The sequence below is a fragment of the Lingula anatina genome, chromosome 8 (genome assembly GCF_051362555.1).
Source record: "Lingula anatina isolate TDL-2025a chromosome 8, LinAna3.0, whole genome shotgun sequence".
Taxonomy (NCBI): Eukaryota; Metazoa; Brachiopoda; class Lingulata; order Lingulida; family Lingulidae; genus Lingula; species Lingula anatina.
In genome coordinates, this window is record NC_141774.1 from 9923850 (window position 1) to 9947500 (window position 23651).

At 38.5% G+C, this 23651-nt stretch overlaps 2 protein-coding genes across 9 annotated transcripts in view; one reads left to right on the plus strand and one right to left on the minus strand.

Moving 5' to 3' along the window:
- The window catches only part of LOC106157133 (kinesin-like protein KIF13A), a 112275-nt gene that overhangs the window by 46188 nt on the left and 42436 nt on the right, over nucleotides 1–23651 (plus strand). For all 7 annotated transcript variants that reach the window (XM_086994310.1, XM_086994314.1, XM_086994315.1 and 4 more), the window contains exons 9-11: nucleotides 22180–22292; nucleotides 22617–22728; nucleotides 23245–23457. In XM_086994310.1, coding sequence (XP_086850436.1) covers nucleotides 22180–22292; nucleotides 22617–22728; nucleotides 23245–23457 — 438 coding nt within the window. The remainder of the gene's footprint in view (nucleotides 1–22179; nucleotides 22293–22616; nucleotides 22729–23244; nucleotides 23458–23651) is intronic.
- LOC106157139 (uncharacterized) lies at nucleotides 1462–20609 on the minus strand. 2 transcript variants are annotated; one of them, XM_086994317.1, is made up of 4 exons: nucleotides 20464–20609; nucleotides 10027–12193; nucleotides 9254–9473; nucleotides 1462–7569 (listed from the first exon to the last, which is right to left on the minus strand). In XM_086994317.1, the coding sequence occupies exon 4, from the start codon at nucleotides 6569–6571 to the stop codon at nucleotides 2039–2041; it is 4533 nt and encodes a 1510-aa protein (XP_086850443.1). In that variant the 5' UTR covers nucleotides 6572–7569; nucleotides 9254–9473; nucleotides 10027–12193; nucleotides 20464–20609; the 3' UTR covers nucleotides 1462–2038. The 2 variants fall into 2 exon arrangements, with proteins under 2 accessions (XP_086850443.1, XP_086850444.1); XM_086994318.1 differs by lacking the exons at nucleotides 9254–9473; nucleotides 10027–12193; nucleotides 20464–20609 and adding an exon at nucleotides 9053–9071.

The window sequence follows — 23651 nt, forward strand, 5'->3', positions numbered from 1 at the left end:
ATATTTTTAGGTTTTTATGCTGCTTCTCAAGATGGAACGACCTAGGAAGTAAAAAGGTCCACTTTTTCAGAAAAAAAGCCCAATTTGAAGTTATTGGCTGCAGTCCTACATATGGCCTTCATGAATACAGCCAGGTCTTCTTTTAAGAAAATTGAATTCAGAGAATATTAATTTAACCTCTAAACTTAGTCCAAAAGAGTTTTGAAGATAGCCTGCTTTACAATAAATTGCCGCATTCACCCTTGCATGTAATGCATCCATTTCTTAAGTTTAAGTTCTTTTAAGACAAAGTATTTGATATTTAACAGAACCTTGTGTTATCAGTATGGCATGGTTGGAACACAGCAGTGTCCTATTCCAGTGAACAGCTCTTGTTTTAAGAAGGCCATTTGGAATAAGTCCAGACTTACCTCAAACATTGGGACCCCTTGCTTATAGAACAAAAAATGCCTTATTATAAGATGTCACAGTCATGACAGCTAAAACATGACACAAGAATGATGTACTGACTGAACAGTAAACAAGACTTAGGAATACTACATTGAACTTAATTTTAAACCTCAGCACTATAGTTCAGCACTGCTTTTGTGAATATTTTGAAATGTTTAAAATTCCATTAATAGAAAGAAATTTGATAAAAAAAGCAATTCATTTTCTTCAAGGCACAAAACCTTTTTAGTTCACTATTATAAGGCATTGTATCTATAGTCTGTGATTTTAGCAATATTAGCTTTTGTCTTCAAATCCTGACTAAATAAAAATAAATTAATATCTGTATTACCATTCTTATTATTGTGTGGGTGTTTCTATAAATGTTTAGGACACCAAAAAGGTTAACAGCCCAATTTATATGCTACTGTGCAAAGAGGGACATAAATTACCTTAATAGCCTTGGATGTAAATTGGACATTTAAAATGGGTGGAATCGGAGCCAGTGAGTCAACTTTGTGGATTGCTGCAAGCTGGATAATATTGCGTAGATGTTGGGCTACATTCACATCTGATCTAATTCATTGCAATCGAGCGCAAGAGGCTCGATTCCATCATAACTCCCATATGGGGCAAGTTACGGAATAGTGACGCTTGCACTCGGTCGCAATGCGCGATGCTTTCAAGTTACGGGGCCCAGGTTCACAATTGTACAGCTGGATGGATTTCAAGCTAGCTGTCTAAATTAAACAGTTGTGAGATTGTTTCGACTATCGAAGATTTCAAACTTTGGAAGCCAAAAATATCATTTTTTGTGATCAATGCTAAGGGTTCCATGGACCTCATGCCATATTTCCAACTTTTTTCTCTGAATGACAGTCTCATCCCAGATTCAATGTAGAATAAGGACTAATAAATTATTTGGATGACTTAGAATAGCTTGCATCCTCGTATGATTTTATTTGAGCAGAGTTTCAATAAGAATATGACAGTAATATAGGGGCTTCAGTGAGGATGTTTCAGTTCAGAAGATGTTTTATTTTATGTTTATTTATAATAATGAGAGAAAATTATATAACGTTGAGCTTATGTTACCATATTCATAATAAAAATGTACATTTGAGACTGTATTATGGCAGTATCTAGATCTTAAAATTATATTTGAGGTGAAAAGCAGAATAATAGATGACCTCCGTAACAGCAGTCAGCAGATCTTTTTTACAAACTTTTTTCATGAAGTGTTGTCATGAACATTTTTCATGACAGGTATGCAATACAAGATGTAACTCGCTAGGTTACATTTCTAACAACATTAAATTTGTTCTGTGCCATACTACATGAAGCTAATTCTATCCACAGTTCATCAGATTAAGTCAGATTTGGCATCTTTGCATTTTCTCCAAATCATATTGATTAAACTTCACAGAAAAACTCAGTAAAGCTGAATCTGAGAACTACTTTTAATAAATTTAATATTATCAAGAGATTCTACTCTCAGTCACAATAATTTGCCTGACATGATTGAAACGAGCACTTGTAATAAAGAAGCTGTTAATGATAATAAAATAATTTCAATTAAAATTTTACGCAGTGCACACATGCACTGTCATCATAATTCCGAGGTCATCACTCCTTTAGAGTCTACTCGGTGATTCCAGGTCAGTTTCTCCACCTCCCCCTCATCCTCGATATCTGTATTATATTTCTTAGCGCGAGCACGTGCGAGCTCCATAAAAACCATTTCCTCAAAAAACGTGCTGGTGTCGTTGTCTATTTGACGTGACTTTTCCCTCTCCTCACGTCGCCTGTCGCGAATCTTACACATTATGCAAATAGCTGGACCTAGAATGAGCCAGAAACCGATAATAGATCCTGTAGCAATGCCCGTGATTTGACTAGGTGACAGTCCCGCAGACGCCACTTCAACTGCAGTTTCATTGGTCCGGTTGTTAACAGTTGTTGGTGTGGTGTCCACGGTGACTGGAGGTTGCCATGGAGATGTGCCCTTGGTTACCATGGCTTTGGTGGAACTGGTAGTTCTGTAAGTTGTACTGGTGGTTGTCAACCTTGTTGCTGCTGTCGTTGTTGTTGTAATGGCAACAGCAGGTCTGGTTGTTATTATGGCACTGTTATTGTTCGTTGTACTCATTACAGTAGTTGTAACAATGGATGATGTTGTTGATGATTTAACAATTGGCACTGTAGAAGGTGTTGTTGATGATACTGTAGTTGTTGGTGATGTAACTGTCGTAGGTACTGTACTGTTTGTTACAGGTGTTTTTGATGTTGTTATAGTACTGCTTGTTTGAGATTCAGTTACTGAAAAGTCTGTCACTGCAGACGTGATCCCAGAAGTTGACATTGTCTTTGGCACTGTGGGAGATGTCACTGCTACGTCAGGGCCCAGAGAGTCATTTGATGCTCTGGTGACATTATCACTTACTTCAACTGTAGATGGCGTGCTGGCAGTAAATGACATTGTAGTCATATCGGTAACTAAACTGGATGTCTCCTCAGTAGTACTGTTTATTGAAACAGTTTCATTTGTAACATGTAATATTGTTGCTGTTGATGTCATCATTGGTTCCGCAGTTACATTGTCAGTTATAACACCACTAGTTGTATTTACAATATCTGTTGATCCAACAGATGATGAGACGTTGTTTGCACCAGTCACACTGGGACTTGGCACCATTGTACTGCTACTGTCACTGCTAGTACTCATATACAGTGGAGACACTGTAGTAACATTGTCTGTAGCAGTAACATTAACAGTAATAGTTTCTGTATCGTCATAATTCTGGGTTGTATTTATCCCAATGGATGCTGTTTGTGTTGCAATACCAGGTGCCGGTGTCGTGGTGACCACCTCTGAAGTGCCCTCTGTGGTGGAATTAACAGAAATATCACCAGAGGTCATCTCCTGGGTCGTCATGGTATCACCAGAGCCACCTATAGTAGAGATGGCCGTCTCTGTTGTCGTGGTTACATAGGTTTCAGTTGAAACAGGGATGGCCTCAGTTGTTACTGTTATAAGAGTATCAGTGACAGTGGTATTGTCATTGTTAGCTGAGGGCAAAGTGGTAATGTCCATAGCTGCTGTGGTATTAACGAGGTCTGAAGAAAACTCTGTTACTATAGGGACCGCTATTGTGGTAACACTACCCCCATCAGTGATTGGGCTTGTTGTTGTTGTTGATGGCGACTCAATGGCTGCTGCTGTTGTAGTATCCACATCAAGTCCTTCTGTTGTGAAGGAATTTTGGTCAGCTGTTGAAGTGCTAGGAATCACGGTACTGGTAGTTGGAACTTGTTGAGTAGTTTCGACCTCTTCATTAGAACCTTGTGAGGTTGACATTGTAATTGTAGTAATATTACCCTCGTTATCAGGATTCATGGATTCTGTGGTTATGGGGTCAGCAACACTTTTAGTTGTAGTAGAGGTGGTTGCACTAGTGCTCTCTTTTACGCCATCTCCCATGGTTGTCATGGCAACTCCTGTTGGAGAGGTGGCTGATGCAGTTGTTGTGATCTTTTTGACAGTATTTTCAACTGCCTGATTTTCTGTGGTGCCTGACTCCCCTTGGGGCAAGTACTTTGTGGGGATATCGGAGTTTGTAGTGGTGGTGAGACTTGAAACAGTTGTAGAATATTGAGAGCTACCAGTACTCTGTGTATCTGTAACTGAATTTGGGTCAGAGGTCATAGCTGGGTCAGGGGTCATGACCTGGTCAGAGGTCACAGAAGGCTCAGTTACAGTTGAGGCAGGGGTCAAAATTGGTCCTGGTGTTGTGGGTGCCTCCAGTGAAGTAGGTCCCAGTGTAGTTCTGACAACTGTCTGTTTATCAATGGCAGAATTTTCAATGCTGTCACCCTGCATTTCTTTCATTGTTTTCATTGGCATTGTCGTCACTGTGCTTGTTGTTGTTGTTGTTAATGTTGTACTCTGTACTGTTACTGTTGATGATTTTACTGTTTGTGAGTCTGGCAATGTTGTGGCATTAGTGACCTTGTCCATTGTTAGGGGCAGGGCCCTAGGTGGAGGGGGTGGGGATAGGAGAGACCCGTGGGTGCTGGTCACATTCTCTGGGGTATCATACCCAGGTGGAAAGGGCGTGTCCCTGGGGTCTCTACCCTGGGGCACATCTTCAACCTCTTCTTCCTCACTCATTGACTTTAGATCAGCAGCAGGAGAATCGTCCATTGTTGTTACACCCCCTGCTGTAGATGGCGTGTTTTCTTTTTCTTTTGTCCCCGGCCGACCTGAACTTGCACTGAGTACATAGCCCGGGATTGTTATGGTCGGGTCAATATTATTGGAGGTTTTCATGTCATTCTCTGCTGTCCCACTGAGACTGTTTAATGTGGAGGATTGCAGAGATGTTGGTGGCTGTGTGGTTTTAGGATCGGGATCAATATCTTTCCCATCTCTTTTCTTAAGTCTGACGAGTCCCAGATCCAGGTTGGAAAAAATGCCCCTTTTAGTTCTGTGTGTTTTGTGAAGATTGGAAGAATGAGAGGAAAGTTTTGTTCCACGATCAGGTGCAGGTGTTTCCAATTGAGATCTTTGCTGTTCTTGCTGATTAGAGACTCTGCTGAACCTAGACATGTGCCTGCTATTGATACTGATGAGCTCGTTAAGCTTTGCCCAATTATGCCAGCTGCAGGGTTGAGAGAGCATCTCCAGTATATTGCCCTTCCGTCTGTCGGGGTCAGAGGTCATGCGGTGCGGAACAAGAGGCCTGGCAATCAAAGATGGCCGTAATTGAAAGTTTCTCTTTAGTGGAGACGGGTTGCTGCGAGTATTTGAGACAGAGTCTGTATTTTTCTCAGCATGGTTTTCTGATAGAGTAACTGGGCCTCTGAAGAGGCCATTGTGCTCTCTCTGTGAAACTAAAGCTGTGGGAGTGTCGGAATTCTCATTGGCAGATGTCACCCTGTGCTTCACACTGTTCATATCTTTCATATCAGACAGATCATCAATAATAACACCTTGAATATCTGCCCTTGTATCTTCATGGACACTGTTTTTATGCCCATTATAAGTCAGCATTTTATCATAAGAAACAGTCCCCCTCGGGCCATTTGAATATGCACCCTGTGGGTCATGGTAAACAGAAGTCTTGAATTGTTTTTGTGTTAGAGCACCTGCTGTAGCACCTGTTCTGAATAAACTTTGATCCTCAGGGTGAATTGGTGACCCTAATTGTCTGTCATAATCCACATGACTTGTAGTAGCACCTGTTAAGATTTTGCTGTGAAACTCAGGGTGTTGAAGCTGACCAGACACTAGCCCCTTGTTAGTATCCCTGTGAACTGCGGGGTGCTGGCCTTTAACAAGATTTAATTTGCTACCTGGTGTTTGACCCCTGTGGTCTGTGGAATCCATTGTCATATGCCATATGTCCCAGTTCAGAGCAGATGACAGAAACCTGGGGCGTGTCTGACCATGTCCTTGACCTCTCCCTCTGAATGACCTTTTGAGAAAGTAGTTGGTTTTTGAGTCTGTTTGATCTTCTGGCAGATTGGATAAGTGATTTGAGAAATATTTTGAGATCTGGATTAGGTGAAGACTCCTTGGATTTGACATGATAGACATCCTTCTTGTGGGATTTCTTATGGGCATTTTGTGAAACTGAGTGTCTATTTTAAAATTGTTTAGCACCATCATGGGATTTGAGCTTTCTTTTTCTCCTTTCAATTCGCCCTTCCTTCCACTGAACCTTTGGTAAAATAAATCCATAATTTTTGACAGATTCTCTGCTCTCATCTGGACATTGTCCAAACTGGTCACTTTTTCCACTGTGCTGAACTTTGTTTGACCACTGCCCACAGTGGCCAAAGGGACCCCAGTCGTTAAGGTCAAGCAGCACAACATGGTCAATATCCACCAGGGCCATGTGTGTGGCCAGCTTGTTAAAGTCCACTGTTTTTTTACTGACCAGGGATGGCCAGAGAATGAAGGGTGTTTCAATATCCCACTTTTTAAAGACCGGCCATTTTTTACTGACCAGTATGGAGTCAGAGGAAACCTGTTGTTTAACCTTCGATGTCTCTTTGAACTGCCTCTGACAGAGTGATGTGGACGGGAGAGGCAGTCTCCCGTCCATCCTGTTGGGTTTTTGTAGTGGACACTGGCCATCTTGATAACACATTTTGTGTTAAGCCCACATTTTTTTATCAACAGGTTGTACACTGTACACTCAACCTTCCTGTTAACTTCCCAGTTCTTAAAACATGAAATTATTCCATTTATCTTGCCAGTTTTATCTCAAGCACCATAACTCTCCATTGTTAAGCTTGTCAGTGTTCAGCAAGTGAAATTATCAAGACTTGTACTTCCTGAATTCGAAATTGTAACAAGCTGCCCAATAAACTGAATAATCCTCAGTAGAAGTCTAGGCCTTTTGGTGGCATAAAACTAATAGTTCTGGTCTCAGTATACTGAATTTGTGTCTCTCAAATCTTTAGTAGAAGGCTGCGCCTTATGGAGACATAAAACTTGTAGTACTGGCCTAAGTATAAGCCTGTCCGTGTGATACAAAGTATACTGACTTTATACCCCTTTCCAGCATACAATGAAAATATATCTTGTCTCACTATGCACTGAATATATAACCCGTCCGTCCTCGGGGATAAAAACACCGAGTATATTTCCTCCTGTACTTCTTCACTGTGTCCAAAGATAAATATCTTGTTGTTGTGGTCAGTTAACTGAGGTCAAGCAGGGTTTACTCCTGATACCAACAGCACCTGCCCGGTGCTTAGATTGTCATTAATCCACTCGGGATAATCCCTTATTAATCCACATAGAGATACACTGAACAGGTAGTGATCCTCTTGAAGATGTTCAGACAGGTGAAGTTGTGTATAGTAGAAGAGTATGTGCGTAGGAAGATGATGCACTGGTCCAGTATGTGAAAATACACAGTTAGGAACTCTCGAGTTCCAAGATGAACAAGATGATAATCTGATGAATTGGGTATGAATTCCGATAATGCACTGGGTCCAATATATGAGAATCCACAGTTCGAAATTCAAATTCCGAGATAGACAAGATGCTGGTCAGAGGTCTTCTCCTTGGTTGAGCAGCTTGAAATGCGATACTGGTTCCAGTTACCTGTCTCTCACCACCTTCACCTGAAAACGGATAATATTATAATTATTACTTGCAATACAGAATATGTGTTCCTCTTAGATATAATACAGTATAATACAATAACAATGTGCTGTACATATGTGGAGTCTAAACCTGGGAAAGAACTACTTGTAGATTGTTATCAACATAAAAAGTTCTGATTCATCCAGTTTGCTTATACTAAGATAAAGGTAGAATTACAGTTGAATGTCTTACTGGAGCTTACATTTGAAGAAGAGGTCAATGGAGAAGACCTGATGAGAAATGAAATTACTAATAACGACCTCTGAGTTAAATGTAAGTCCTGGCATGAGATTAAATTATAATTTTACCTCTTATCTTACATGTGATTGCCCACAACCTCACATCATATTTTGCTAACCCCCTCCCCTCCCCGCCAACACACATAAAGACACACTTATCCTCCCAAACCCCCCTTCACTCATCCAACACACATAAAGACACACTTGTCTCACACAGTTCAGGAAAAAACCAAACACTCCTTACCACTTGTAATACCAAATGAATTACCAAGTTGAGTGGCCTATAGTATGATATATAGACATGATGAGAGAAGCACTGAATACTGGCATAATGATATAGTTGTAATAAACACATAAGTACTGAGTCAGAGAGTTAGGAAGGTGGGTTGTGGTTTGGCTGCACTGCCGATGATGATGTATAATGTAGGTTTTTATCAGTACCGCCATTCACTTAATTGGGTTGTGCTACGTCAGTGGTGGTTCAGATCTACTGTGTTGAGTGAGCTCTTTTATGATGAATATTTCTTGGTATTTAGACCTTATTGTCTGTGCCCACTTCTTGGAATATTAAAGCCCGATTTCTTTTTGTCAATAATACTGTTTTTTTTTTCATGTAATTGACTCAGACTTTCAGTATAAGAACTGCCTCTTAAAGGAATGCTGTTTCCAATTAACTTATATGTAAAAGTCCAGTTTTAGTTTTTTCAGATTAAGAGTTCATAAACCAGACTTCCAAACAGAGAATGAGTCAATCTCTAATTGTCAGTCTGAGATAGACCCATAAATAAGACACTAATGAATTTCACTTCCAATTGCACATTTACTTTGGATTCACATTCAGTGCTAATACAGTTCAAGCACTGAGGCCAGTTCTATATTACCATCTAGCTAGTTAGTTAACAGTGAATTCACATTTGGTGTTAATACAGATCTATAATATCAAATGGTTCATTGGAAATCAACATGTCAGTTCATGAACGACTTCCTCTTCTTATATGTATCATATGAGACTCATAAGAAGAGGAAGTCGTTCATAAACTGACATGTTCCAGTTTCTACTTCAAATTCAAACTCAGTCCATATATCGAGAACCTGTTTTTTTTTTTTTTTCGGTCATTGTTATCAGCTATAATGTCCACTTGTGTGTTTGAACGAGTAGACACGTTATATACACTTAATATTAATATTGAATTCAAATCCAATCTCAATTCAAATCAAATACCTGCGTCAATATTATGAACTGGCTCCTGATCCAATTATAATCCAGAAACAAGGTCCATTGGTTTATATCATACCTGTTAGTCAGTTAATAAGAATCTTAGTTTAATCCACAGATGATGTCCACTTCTATTTCGATATCATATACATATTATCTGTGTCATACAGACAACATATTAGGAAATTAAAAGGCGGTATAAATCACCTGTTGAGTGTACATTTCCCTTCCTGACCCATGTGTTTGGATTAATCACTCCTGAGTAAATAAGACGACAGGAAGTCTCGCACTGTTGGTTGGCTGAGTGAGTAAACGCTTGCTCCGTGTTCTAGTGAAAACTTCACCCGGCACACACACACCGAGGCTTTGTCTGACCACAATCGGAATAGAGCCAGGTTAGGAAGTGGGTAACGATGCTGACTTGGTGCTTAAAGAAAAAAAAAAGAGAAAAAAAAGAATAAATATGTTGATCCTTATGATTTTGAATGCTTGAGAGCTTGTTCACAGGGGAGAAGAAAAAAAACTCATTGAATTTTACCTTGTTCTCTTTGCAAATTTAGCCTGGTTAGGGCTGTGGCACAGATTCAGTTGAACAATTTCGAAGAAAAAAGTTTTAAAAGAAGACATGATCAAATGTATAAGCCGTGTATTATGCCTTCAACATTGAACAAGCGTGGTTAAGTAAGGAGTGGTTTTAGTACTGATCCAGACAGAAAATAATAACTCCTACGTTTCAGATCCTAAGAACAGCTACCTTTTGGATCAGACCCTACCAAATAAATACAAATACTTTGTCTTGGATCAGACTCTAACAAATAACTACAAGTCTTACATTTTGGATCAGACCCTATTAAATAACTACAAGTGCTACATAGTGAATCAGACTCTAAGACATAACTACAAGTTCCACATCTTGTATCAAACTCTTACAAATATTGTAGTGCTACATTTATATTCCTTGTACTGTGACAGATATTTACCCCTGTACTCCCAGGTGAGCCCAACTGAAAACTCCACAGCCACAAAATGGGGGAATATCTTTTCCCTCTGTGTCCTAGATCTCTCAGCCTAATTATCCAGTAATATTGCGTGCCAGTGGTTGTAGTCGTAAAATGCCTGTCCTCGGTTCCTCAATGTTAATCCCTCTCCTTCAATAACAAGGCTGCCTTCTTTTACTGACTGGCCCAGTAAGTTTTGCTCAATGGAAATTCCACACACACAAACCCACACACACACAAACGGAATATCTGTCTCCTTTCTATTTGACTTAGGCCATTCATTCACAATGGTGCAGAATTAAAAGTCGTCCCTTTCACCTGTTCCTATTGTCCTCTTACAGGGGGAAACCTTGCATCTGAGATGACTTAATCCCCTGTGTTGGGTCCAGCACCTGTTTATATATTGACCTGTTGTATTCCTATTCAGCTGTGTTATTATGATTATAAATTACAGGGTTGCATGTGCTCGTAAAATCCAGTCCTGTGGAAAAAGTTCCGTAGTCACTCTGTTTCGTAGTCGGTATTGTTAAGTATATCCATTGAATTGCTCCATGGCATGCAGTCATGAACTTGGAAGATGATTCTGGCGATGGAAATATTTTTGTAGTTGTTTTCAGAGTGGTTAGTACATGTGATAGTACGTACAAATCCTGTATAACTCCGGCAGCAAAGATCAGATAACTAGGCGAATTGCATGACTAGAAAACAGTGAATGCAGTCAGACATTAAGTTCCCCTACATGTTGTCTTCTTTTTGTCCTTGCAGTGATTTCATGGGCAATTTCACTGGATCATTTCATGTAGAAATTGTCCTTGGTGTATAAAAACCGTGTCACCAACAATATGCCTGAGTAATGGCCCTATAGTTCTGCCTTCATTGACTGTGCTTCATAGTATTTTATTTGGTCACTGAATCACTGTGCCCAGTAGTACCTCTTGTGGTCAGTTATATACTGTGCCAGAGTACTCTTAGTGGTCAGTTATATACTGTGTCAGAGTACTTCTAATGGTCAGTTATAAATTATGTCCAGTGCACTTTTCTCATTCCATTTATGTGTGTCCTGAAATGCCTTTTACTTCTAAAACAATGCCCTATGTCTTAGTCACTCATTATATTACAATATCGCATGCAGAGTCCTTCCCTGTATATCTTGTTTTTAAAGACAACCCCGCAGATCAGAGGTCAGGTATTATGTTATTGTACATGACATCCACACTCCTTTGTGAAGATACCCTCTTGTAACTCAGGGTGTACAATTCCCTGTAATATACAGAATTGGTTTTGCTGTGATTTTTGTTTTAAAGAACAACCCCACAGGTCAGAGGGTCAAGTTGTGGTGTTATTCCATGTGACATATACACTTTTTGTGTGAAGGAATCCTGGGGATTCGGGGTAATAGGTGCAGACAGGTGTATGATGATGGGAACTTGATTAAATTCTAGCAGATGTAATACTGTCTAGATGGCTTTCAAGTCAGTTTTGATGCAAACTGTTACTAGCTGTAGTTCTTCCAATGAAAGAGCTTAGAACTTCAGATATTTTAAGGGCAAGTTTTGTTACAGTGTTTCATAAAACTGTCTATATAGATCCAGAGTTGATCTTTAAGAAAAATTATGATCAAAATGAAGTAATTCAGTAGTGAAAGGATTCCTGCTGTCTGCCCTCTCAGTGAAGATAGAAAGGTGACATTTATCGCACGACCTTCATACCACAATACAAAAAAATCTGCTGTTGTTGGTTGCAAGTCAACAAGTTATGTTCAGTCACTGAGAAATAATATCCAATTCCAACAACGTCAATGAAATGAGGTACAGTTTGTTTCTTTTTCTACACGCAGCAAGGAGTCCACTTCTGGCGCGTGGTTCCGTGGTTTTGGAGATACTTTTCTCTCTGTTTCAACACAGTGTGCAGTGTGAACACAGCCTGAGTAAAAAATATCCTCTCTGATTTTCAAATTCCTGAAGTAGTTGTAGTAATAGTAGCAGCAGTGTGTACTCACAAATGGGACTTCAACAGCACTCAGCATGTATTAAGAGTCCAAGTGTAATTCAAGATAAAAAATCCCGTAAGAACACAACTCCCATTTAGCAGTGGTGATGTCGGAACTTGTATGGCCTTCTTAAACTCCCCTCAAGTGTAGAATGATATCCTGAAAGTAGAAAATGATATTTATGACCTGAACCCATATATATGTGTCAAATGGCACTTGTATACACACAAAGCTTCAGTTGCTGCATGTAGAAAAACTTGGGGAACATTCTAATAAGTTATGAGTGTTAGCAGTGGTATTTTGAGAAAACCGATGGCCTAAATCCCAGTCAAGTGTAAAAGAATGTCCATAAACTCTCTGTGTAATGTGTAGCTATGTTTATCTTAAGAGTAACACAATCATACAAGCTGAGTAGAGTTCCAGTCTATGTAGTTGCAGATAATCTCATTAGTTAATCTATGCTATGAACTTGTCTTAGACACTGTTCCCATACCTAGATTGATCTAGCAGGATCGACCCATCTCTGAGGGGTTTCTCGCTAAATTGCATTCAGCATAAGCGGCTCTGTCTGGCACACCTACTGAAGCTATAAGGGGGTAATTAACTATCGTTTAGCAGCTTCAGTTGGCGTGCCAGACATCTAAGCCACTTCAGTTGAATGCAATTTAGCAAGAACCCCATCGAAGATGGGTTGATCCTGCTAGATCTAACTAGCTGTGGGAACGGGGTCTTCATCACATTTATAACCCCTGACTATATTATAAAGTTGACTATTCCAGTTGAAAGTCTTACATATAAATATATAGTAAGCTGTGCCAAAGGCCTGTCATATCTGTGACACAGTTTAGCTTGTAGACATATAACCAAAGAGTTTTGCCAAGTATTTGTCTATGCTACACCACAGCCTGCTGTCAAAATAGATGCACGCTCTGTGTAGTTTAGATTAACTTAAAGGTAAATTCTTGTCTCAGAGTGCTGTGACAACAGCAACTGTCTAAGCAGGTCTATATTTTCTCCTTGCGGTGTACTGTACTTTATAGAAAAATTCCTGCTCACTGTCCTACTACTATGACAAGGACACCTGTCTGAGTAATTGTGCACACTCATCGTCGATTGAAATTTATATCAAATGTTCATCTCCTTTGTTTTTGGAGCACCTGCCTATTAGGCTTGAAGACGTATATCCTCTGTATATTTTTTAGAGAGGGAGAGGTCCAATACTTAATATAGATGTGCTTAAACTCCAATCTCTGAAGTTATCTCCCGTCTTTTAACACAGGTGACAGAAACACCTGTTCAGACTCTCCTGTTTTGCTGTGGTAAAACCTCACCTGTCCAGGTATACATATAATATATAACCTCGTTATGTCACCTGGCGGGGATTGCACTGTCTTTCACTCCACACGCACACTGAGGACATTAAAGTTGAAGACAGGTGTCTAATACACCTGTACACACCTGTCTTGTTTACAGATGTACCTGTGGTCTCAATATAAATCTGCGGTGTTCTGTTTACTTGTTCTCTTAGCCTCAGTCAGTGTGAGCCTACAAGGGGAACTAAACCACACAATTATTTTTGGGTCTGCGTTCGAGTCAACAGTCGATCCTGTTACCAAGTCCTCATACCTGAAGCATGAAGCACGTAGAAAGATGATTACTGTAAAGTTAGTAGGAACACAGACGATCTGCTCCAATGAAGCTTATCTTGGTATGAGTCCACAGTCGTCGGGTTTAGACGTCCTCTTTGCGCTTGTACAGCTCACTGAAAGCTAAAGGTGACCTGTGATTTTCTACCCGTGAAATTTGCTCAATGCATACAAATACAGGTGATTCTCCCCACTGCATGCATGAACTGTTGACGTCTTTAGTAGAACTGCCCTGAGTTGTAGCATAAAAGAGGTCACTGGTTGTGATCCAACAAGATAAGCCGTTGTCAATTGACCTGCACAGCATGTGTGAATCCCAATTGTGCAGGAGATATGCTCTGGAAGTTGTAATATTTGTAATTACACTCTTCTGGGAACATTTAAATTGCAAAAACTTTCAAGTTTCTGAAGTTACACTACAGTTTTGCCCTCTTCTGCCTACAAGTCATATATCATAAGTGACACATTCAGTTCTTTTTGTCACAGCGCCATCTGGTGAAGATTTCAATGTGTCGTCTGCCACTGTTGTAAATGGAAGCAGATGTGGATAGGACTGTCTTGCTTGTAGGTGGTCCTTATTAGGGCGTAACTGGTACTTAAAAAGTTCAGTTTTTGCCCATGACTCATCTTTACAAATTCATGTATAATTGAAACCTGGAAAAGGGGAAATAGAAAACCTAAATGCAGTTTATGTTTAAACTTGTTCAATGGTTTGGTATAAAAAAAATATACATGATAGCTGCCAGCTGCAAATCCAATGCCAAATCGGGTTAATATTTGATTTGAAAGAGAGCAGTCTCTACAACAGTGTAATAAACTTAAGTCTTCATCTAAAACTGTGCAACTGGGTATAAAACAAGGGTCTGATGGCTTAGTGTGCAATAATCTTTATGGAACACTTCCTAAAACAGCCTTTGCGAAAATCTTTTGGGGCTAAGTGTTCTTCAGACAATCAAGGTGTATTTAAAGGTGGACAAAATTTATACAACTATAAACTTTTTTGGCTGGCCTGGTGCTGCTTTAGCTTCACCACTGCATCAAGCTAGTTCCTAATTACACAGATTGCTATTAAAAGTTTCCTCCTGATGTCTTAGGGCGTATTCCCAGAGCTTTTAGATTGATCTATCCCCGTGGGGAGTCTCACTAGATTACTGTCAGATAATTCGGCTTAAATGTCCGTCCCGCCTACTACAAGCTGTAAGGAGGTAATTAACTTTCGTGTCCGCCCAGCTGACAGCTATTTAGCATGAACCCGCAGTGAGTTAGGTCGATCTAAAGTAGGTCGATCTAATCTCTGGAAATGGGGTCTAAGACTGAACTTTGAGCAGCAGCCTTCAGTAGGTCCCTTTTGGTATAATTCGAAAAAAAATAGATGATGATTGCTTCAGCGCCTGACAGTCATGACATTCCCAGACTTGAAATGATAGCCGTAGAGAAGCTGTACTCTGATATGATGTGGTGAAATAAATGATGATGGTTTTACAGATATGACATCAACACCGACTCAGACTTCATAATAGACTTTTTAATTCTGGTTAGCATAGCTACTAAAAAACTGTATACTGACATAATTTAGAGAAATAAATGGTGATGGTTTTACAGATATGACATCAACACCGACTCAGACTTCATAATAGACTTTTTAATTCTGGTTAGCAATAGCTACTAAAAAACTGTATACTGACATAATTTAGAGAAATAAATGGTGATGGTTTTGTAGATGTTGCATTAATACAAACACAGACTTGATAATAGTGGTGCATGTTTTCTGTTCTATTTAAGCTGAAACATTCATCAGTCACACATCTGCTACTGTTTTTGGCTGTGGTTAGACCAAGGTAAACTTAAGCCAGATATTGTCTACCATTAACAAAATATTGTATGTCATAAACCTGATATTTCCAAACTTAAAAAAATACTGTCTACCGTAAATCAGATATTTTCAAACTTTCACCAGATATTGTCTGTACCATAAACAAAGTCTTTGCCAACATGAACTGGACATTGTCTAACTTAAACAGAATATTTTCCAACATAAACCAGAAATTGTCTTATTAGAACCATATATTTTCTACATTAAGCCAGGTAGTTGAGCAGTTAAACAACTCAAATTTTAAAGTACATGAGAAGATTTATTTAGGAGGAATGGCACATAAAAATAATCAGGAAAAACTGTGGTTGACTAAAATTGAGGATGGTGTCTGTTGTGGCTGATGATAAGTGGCATCTTCATTTAACAGCTGTGGCTGCAAGGTGAAGATTAATAGGCAGCTATTTTTATCCCAACAAAATAGAAAATCCACAAAATTTCACTTTATTTTGCCAGTACCTCTTGCGTAAATAACATTATCAATTATATGTTTTCAAAGAAAGAGATAAATTTAATATATATTATATATGCTTTTTATCACTTGAGAGAAATAACTATAACCTCTAGCATTTAAGAAAAAACGGATGTTAAATTGACACTGTTGCAAATAGGGACAATCTTATCCAGAAAAAGTATAATAATTATAGTAATTTAGGTTATTCAAAATAATTTTCAATTTCAACAAAGGTTAGTTTCAGTCATCAATTTTCGGCCTCAGACAGAAAACAGTTGAAGCCATTGCCAAAGGCGGGTGATTTACGAAGGTTGTCTTCCAACAGTAAGGAGAAATCCCTATACTTCATTAAAAATCAGTAGGTGAATGCTGCTGTAGTGATTTCTGGAGGCAGAATTAATACATTTCAAGTTTATTTTCTAATAGTTAGTTGAAGTTTTCATGCCTCGTTGAAATTCTGTTGAAATTGCGTAGGTGAACTCCACTAACAGAGCTGTCATGTTGGGATGATAAATCTATTTGTCCCTCCAAGATATATGATTTTTTTGCAAGCTGAGGATGTCATTAGGAAGTCATTAGTGAAACTTAGCCTTCCTCTGAGGGATGTTATTTGAATTTTAATGTTGAAAGTTGCTCTTTGTATTTCTGGTTCTGTCCTTTGGCCTTTTGCCACTGTGAACTATTGACGTCTGCTTGCATGCACTGCTATGTTAATGACTCCATTTTTTCAATGGGCGAAAACTATCAAACTTTGAAAAACATGATTTTATAATCACAAAAATTTATTTGTATATATATGCATTTGTGCTGCTTTTACTGCACAGAATAGAAGTATGCAGTAGCCCACTTTAATTGTGTTGCTACCACTCAATAGGAATGTTTAAGAAATTATGACTTGAAAAATTGAATGAAATATGAATGAAAAATTGACAATTCCCCCCCCCCCCCCCCCCCCCCCCCATTGAAAAGATTGAGCAGTTACTGTATATTGATAAATTTAAAAGGGTTATTGCAATTAAAATGGTTGAATATATATTTAGAGAGTATTTTAAAATTTTTCTGAACCAAGAGACAGTGAAGAAGTTTGGGTTGAGGGGAAATGTCGAGGTAGTCAACAAATGAGTGGCATTTATTGACGTAATTTTGTGTTAATTGCTACGTTTATCTCAGGTACCTGAGGTTTCAGTTAAATGTTAGAAGCCTAAGTTGGCTGTGAAAAGTGCAGTTGTTTGAATGTCACTGCACAAGTGATGTGATTTGTGCGTCAGAGAGAGAGAGAGCGAGAGAGAGAGACTGAAATTCATTTATAAACTAATTCATTTATCCCATAAAAATATCTTAATCAGCCCTCATATCTTTGTATATTTTTTCTAAGAAGATTGCCCTAACATTTCCCATAGCAAAGTGTGTGGGCCAGATATCTCATTAAAATTTCCACCCCTAAACTCCAAAGAAGACCCAGTAGTGTGTATATATTTGTATTGTCAGTCTTCTGTGAGTTTTTCTTTATGTGTAGGCAATCGAATATACATGTGCCTGCTTATCCCCCTTATACACACACGCCCACATACACACACACACACACACACACACACACACAGAGAGAGAGAGAGAGAGAGAGAGAGAGAGAGAGAGAGAGAATGAGCAAGAGAGGGAAAAAGAGAGAGAGAATGAGCAAGAGAGAGGGGTGTAAAGGTACACTAACACGTACACACACACTTCAAGCAGCTGGGTTTGTATATTTTATATCAGCGGCTGTTGTTATTACAATATTTCTTCCCATAAGAAACTGATGTGCAGTAGTTCCCACATATCAACAAGTAGGATATTATCTCATGCCTCTGTAATACCTGTCAAAACAAATCTTTACACCACTGAGAACAGTTTATCAGAAGCACCAAGTAAAAGATGAGATGAACAGGCACAGGAAGTTAGTAGACCCCCCTATTCTTCTCGTACTCCCATCTTCGATTACTTTATACATTCATTGGAGATATGGACTTTTTCTTTCTAGTGGTTATGAAATTTTGATTAACCATCTCTCTCTCTCTTTCTCTCTCTCTCTCTCTCTCTCTCTCTCTATCTCTCTCTCACACACACACACACATACAAAAGACACATTTTCCGTGTTTATACACAGAGACATGTCAGCACTTGTAAGGTCATCAAACATCAAAAGTCACGGCTCATAGATGATTATAAACATACAGTCATGATTTAAATATGCTTAACATGAACCATGCCAGGAATGCCAAAAATGATACGACAAGGTTTTGGGAGCAGACCCAGCTTTGACTTCCAATTTCTAATGCAATTTTAATGTCTTTTTCTAAAAGAGGCTGCTGCTTGATCTGTAGCAATCAAAATAATCACGCATCTACATCTCGTATGATGAAAAGCCAGCTGAGGTAACAAGATGATTTGAATGATAAAGCCGTCTACCAGTCCTCCTCGTCTGTTGTGTCTGTTCACGGATAGTCACACGAAGAAAAAAAACTCTGTTGTAAGTTAGCTCTGATAGAAGCAGTCCAAAATAGTTACCATTTTAGAAACTTATAAAAACCAAAAACAAAGAACACTTGATTGCATTTAGTTGTGAAGATGTTGTCTCTGCATGAAATAATGGAGCCAGATTTTCCCTACCGATAAGTAAGTTATTGGGACAGTAAAACAAACATGCGACATAATGCCACAGTATTTACTGCTTTATTATGATGACTATTGAACATTTGCCATTTCAGTAACGCCAAAACAATTTCAAGAATTCCTTATCTGTCACTGTGTCACCTAACTCAGTCGCGCTGCCAAATAGTTGACATTATATGTTAAACTGGTTTCCCCTTCACTTTTAAACAGTCATGTTCAGACTAGGTGTACTGGATCTGTTGTTAAGTGAGCCTGGTTCAGAAGAAAAGTTGAAGATAAAAAGCAAAGAAAAAGTTAATGGGCCTGTTTCAAATGAAAAGTTGGAGATAAAACGCAAAGAAAAAAGGTAATGTGAGGTCTTTTCATCTGAACAGAGTATTTACATGTGGATGGGTTACAAGAGGGGCCCTTCTATTCAGAAAATTGAGGCAGCACTGGTGCAATCAAGGTGTGCGCAAGGGAAGACCAGATTTTGGCAAATGTAAAACCCATCAATAATCTCCAAAATGGAGGAATGTGACCCTATTACTGAAAAGAGAAGAAAGGTGGAAACGGCTAATCTTATTAACCTTTACTGATTTGAGGAAAACGGAAATTGCCAACATACAAATGGTTGTGGGTGAACGGTTTTGAATATTTCTCAAATATGTTTGGTCTTTTTTACAAGGGATTTTACATACCTAACTTCTGATCATGCTGATAAAAAATTTAAATGTTTGAAAGACTGAGATTTAATAATAGGATGACGGTAACAAGTGAATGATTGAACTTCATATATTTGCAACTAACTGTTGTTCAAGTTTTCTTTATCAAGTGCTATATTATCCTCTCAGTCAATCAATCTAGAAAGTTGGGAGTTGCTCTTTTTTGTAGTTGGCCAAATTTTTACAAAGAGACACTTGTCCTTGTTGAAGAGTACTACAAAACATGAATAGTTGATAAGTCACTCAACAATGCAGTGGACCTTTAGCACTCTTCAAGTCTTAACTTGTTCAACCATCTTTATAATGTTGACCCTATGGTCCTGTCCACCCCCGTCCATTATTGTCCATTATTTTCAAACGCCAACATGTTTGCTCTGACATGACTTCATACAAGCCGAGTTGATCTACGGTTTTAACACTTAACGCAAGTACAAGTAGCTTAATGTAACCAGTGGCTTTTATATATGTGCGTTGGAGTTGGGTGCTGTGAACTTTTCAACCCGTGTAAGAAAATTGAAGCCTGTTGTTGAATATTATCAGGCATAGAGTTGAAACTGATTTGTAGAACAACTACACTGGATGAAGTCTTTAATTTTATCTCAGTTAAAAAGTCTGCTACTTAATTCTCAGTTAAACTCATACATGTACTTTTCTAAGGCTATGATATATCTGTTAAATAGAAATGGAGATTGCTTTAAAGTTTCTGACTGAAATTTTTTTACCTCATGTCATAGGTAGATTAACCTAGTAGGTGTAAATGTACACAAATGCTGAGTTGATACCAACTGAAATTCTGAATGTGTTGTGAAGTACCAGTACACATGTACAGCTACTAGTGTTTGTTCTAATTTCACCTCTTTGTGTAAAATATATGAATATTGAAGAGATGCCATCAAGTCAGAGGTTTCTGAATAACACTTCATCTTCATTCAGTATATATGAAATCAGATGGGAGGTAGAGGCTGGGCCTTGAAATCTTGGGTCCCCAACCTCTGCTTTAACCTTCTGACCCTGTTCTCTAAAAAGTAACCATTTGGACCTTCAGACACCATTTACACAAACTCCACTTCAACTGAGACATTTCAATACTTGAGCTAACAATTACTCACCTTTTAAGTAAAGTCTTCAGGGCAAAGTTTGAGCAATGCTAAACTGAGCAAGGAATGAAAAGGTCTAAGTCCTAATTCTTCAGCCTTCTCTGGTTGCTGAAAGAGAATACAACACTACCCCTGCAACATGTGTCCCTGCGGCTGACTCACCTTATCTAATAAGCATATCATTAGCATAGCATTATCATCTCATTAGCACCACCTCAAGTTTCCAAACACTGAATGGAAATGACCTTTGACCTGCCTTGTTTACCAATGAGACTGGCCCTTTTAAAGAGGGGGGGGGGGGGGGGGGGGGAAGATGCAGGTGAAGAGAAATCTGGTCTGTTGAAAGAAAGTACTACCAAGGAAATTTTGTATAGATTAGAAATGAAGATATCTAGGTTGTTAAGAAAAGGGTGGCTGCTTATGATGATATTTTGGCTTTACCAGCCTGATCTGTAAAATTAAAAGGTTGACTAGAAAATCAGTTGCTGTGAAAAATATTCACTTTCAAACATACTATTAATGCTGTGTAAGATTGGGCTTATCAGGAAATGTGCACCTTTAAAAACTGTGCAGTGGAACCTTGCATTTCAATGAAGAGTAGAAGTACGCTTTAGAATTGCACTGAATATTTTACAAACTTTGCAGAATAGTGCGTAAATATGCAATTAATATTTAAAATACTGAAAAGACTTAAGGGTGCTCTACTGCATAATTAACACTGTGCAAAATAATGTAAACTTCAAAAAGGGACCTGATATACCAATAAATGTCTCAAATTTTGTAAAATAAGAAATCCCTAAACAAACATAATGAATATTATTTTGATTATTTTTAATTCCATGAAATTATCAGAAAATTACAAAAGAAACCCCAAATTGTCTTGAATATTTCAAACTCTATAAAAAAAAAATGAAAAGACCAGAAAGACACCCCATTACTGCAGTGACTGGAAGATAGTGATAACAGTAATTAGTTCAGGTAGAAGACAGGTAATTACGCCTCCATTGTGTCTAAGGTCAGAGGTCATTGTGTCTGAGGTCAGAGGTCACAGTAATTGTCTCCCTGTTAAAGCCCCACATCTAGCTCCAGGCAAGAGAGTGGATTTGATTAACCCTACCTGGTTAACTGGGTGAAAACTAGCTTCCTGGGTGAAATAGTGTGGAAATGGGGTTATTTATTGTTTAACTATTTAACTTGTGAATGAAACAGACTGGAACATAGTTATTATGGAAAGGAAGTGGTAAATGTTTTATGTTATAGCACAGAGGAAGATGGAAGAACATGATGTGTCTGTGTGTGCGTGAGTGAGTGGGACAGAGAGAGAGAGAAAAGAGAGTTGATGGTTTGTCAAATATGCACTATAACAAGATGAGATACACTTACCTTTATCACATAGCTAGTAATTTAGCTATGCTATAAAACCATCATGTTGTTATCTTTTGTATATTACCATAATTTATCCTCAAAAACCTTAATATTTTGCTTTTCATTCCATTTTTAATAGAACTAATTCTTGACTGCCCAGCTGAATATATATTTTGATGGAGATTTTGCAAAAATTCTTCAATTAAAACAATTGAGGTCACACTCAATAAATGCATCACACTCAGTTTATGACATCACACTCAGCATATGACAACACACTCAGTATATGACATCACACTCAGAATATGACATCACACTCAGTAAATGACATCACTTAACACATGACATCATTGTTGTTGATAGGTCAGCGGAGAGAAGGTCAGTAAGATCAGTCTGGTGGACTTGGCGGGAAGTGAGCGTGCTCAGAAGACTGGCGCTGTGGGGGAGCGGCTGAAAGAAGGCAGTAATATTAACAAGTAAGATAAAACTTTCACTGGATTTTTTTTCTATTGTTGATATGCCTGATTCTGAAAATTTAATTTTTAGAAACTATATTCAGTAAAAATTGACCTCCAAAGAAAAATATTTTCCAATGTTATCTTTCAAAACTTTTAAAAATTGCCATTTAAAAAAAATTTAAAATTTTGTTATTTAAATACATGGCATGACTTTGTTACCTTATAAAATCTTTATGTGTATTCTGGTCTCGCTTATTCATACAAGCTGCAGGTGGTACATACCAAATTAGACAACATACACCTCTCTGAAACAGTGGCTTTCTAATGTGTTTTTCCTTTCAGATCTCTAACCACATTGGGCCTAGTTATCTCTAGTTTGGCAGACCAAGCGGCAGGCAAAAGTAAAACTAACTTTGTACAGTACAGGGACTCCACCCTAACATGGCTTCTCAAGGTAGGATGAGAACGAACAAAGTGAGGTGGATTCCCTGAGAGAATGAACGGACGATTGATCAATTGATTCATTCAGCAAAAGCTTTTTCTAGATCAGATACTGGCCCTGGAGTGGCATATTACTAAATCTGTTGTCCATAATGATAGGATTTTTTAGGAATGACTAATCAGATCTAACTGGCGGAAATTTTTAGCTGTTGTTTTATGTTCCTCTTGTCTATAGATTTTGTTTTTGGACAAATTTTGAGTTACATTAAATTTTGTGGTTTTCTGTGGATTGATGGTACAAATGATCAGTGGGCAGAAAATCTTAGGCACATATCAGACCACATCTGCTTAAGCTGGTGCCATATTTGGAACTCAAATTGCTGTCTAGCTGCACAGACTGTCATCTTTGTCAATTTAATTGGTGAAAGTTTTCTAGATTTTGTTGGATTTTCAGTCTTCATTTCGATCAATTCTCAGTCTTCAGTTCTTGTTGAAATCCATATTCTACAGTGCACCTTTTTTTTGTTAGGACAACTTGGGTGGCAACAGCAAAACTGTTATGATTGCCACCATCAGCCCAGCAGCCGACAACTACGAAGAGACTCTATCTACGCTGAGGTACGCTGATCGTGCCAAGCGTATCGTCAACCATGCTGTTATCAATGAGGATCCCAACGCCAAGATCATCCGGGAGCTGAGAAGTGAGGTGGATTCCCTGAGAGAGCAGCTTTCAGTGGCACAGGTACTTTCACTTTCACTTTCATTTCTGTGCCCTTGTGTATTAGTGGCAAATTTCACCTTGATTGAAAAATCACAATGATATTATGATGTCATGAAATTTTCCTTAGCCTTGGGTGATTGTTTTCAAAAATAAAAGTCTGTACTTATCCTTGCCAATATTATATGTTAAGTAAAGAAGTTAAAGTCAAGTGAGTT

Bases quoted from the DNA above. Each gene is read 5' to 3' on its own strand.
- LOC106157139 (XM_086994317.1), bottom strand. From the start codon at position 6,571: ATGGCCAGTGTCCACTACAAAAACCCAACAGGATGGACGGGAGACTGC.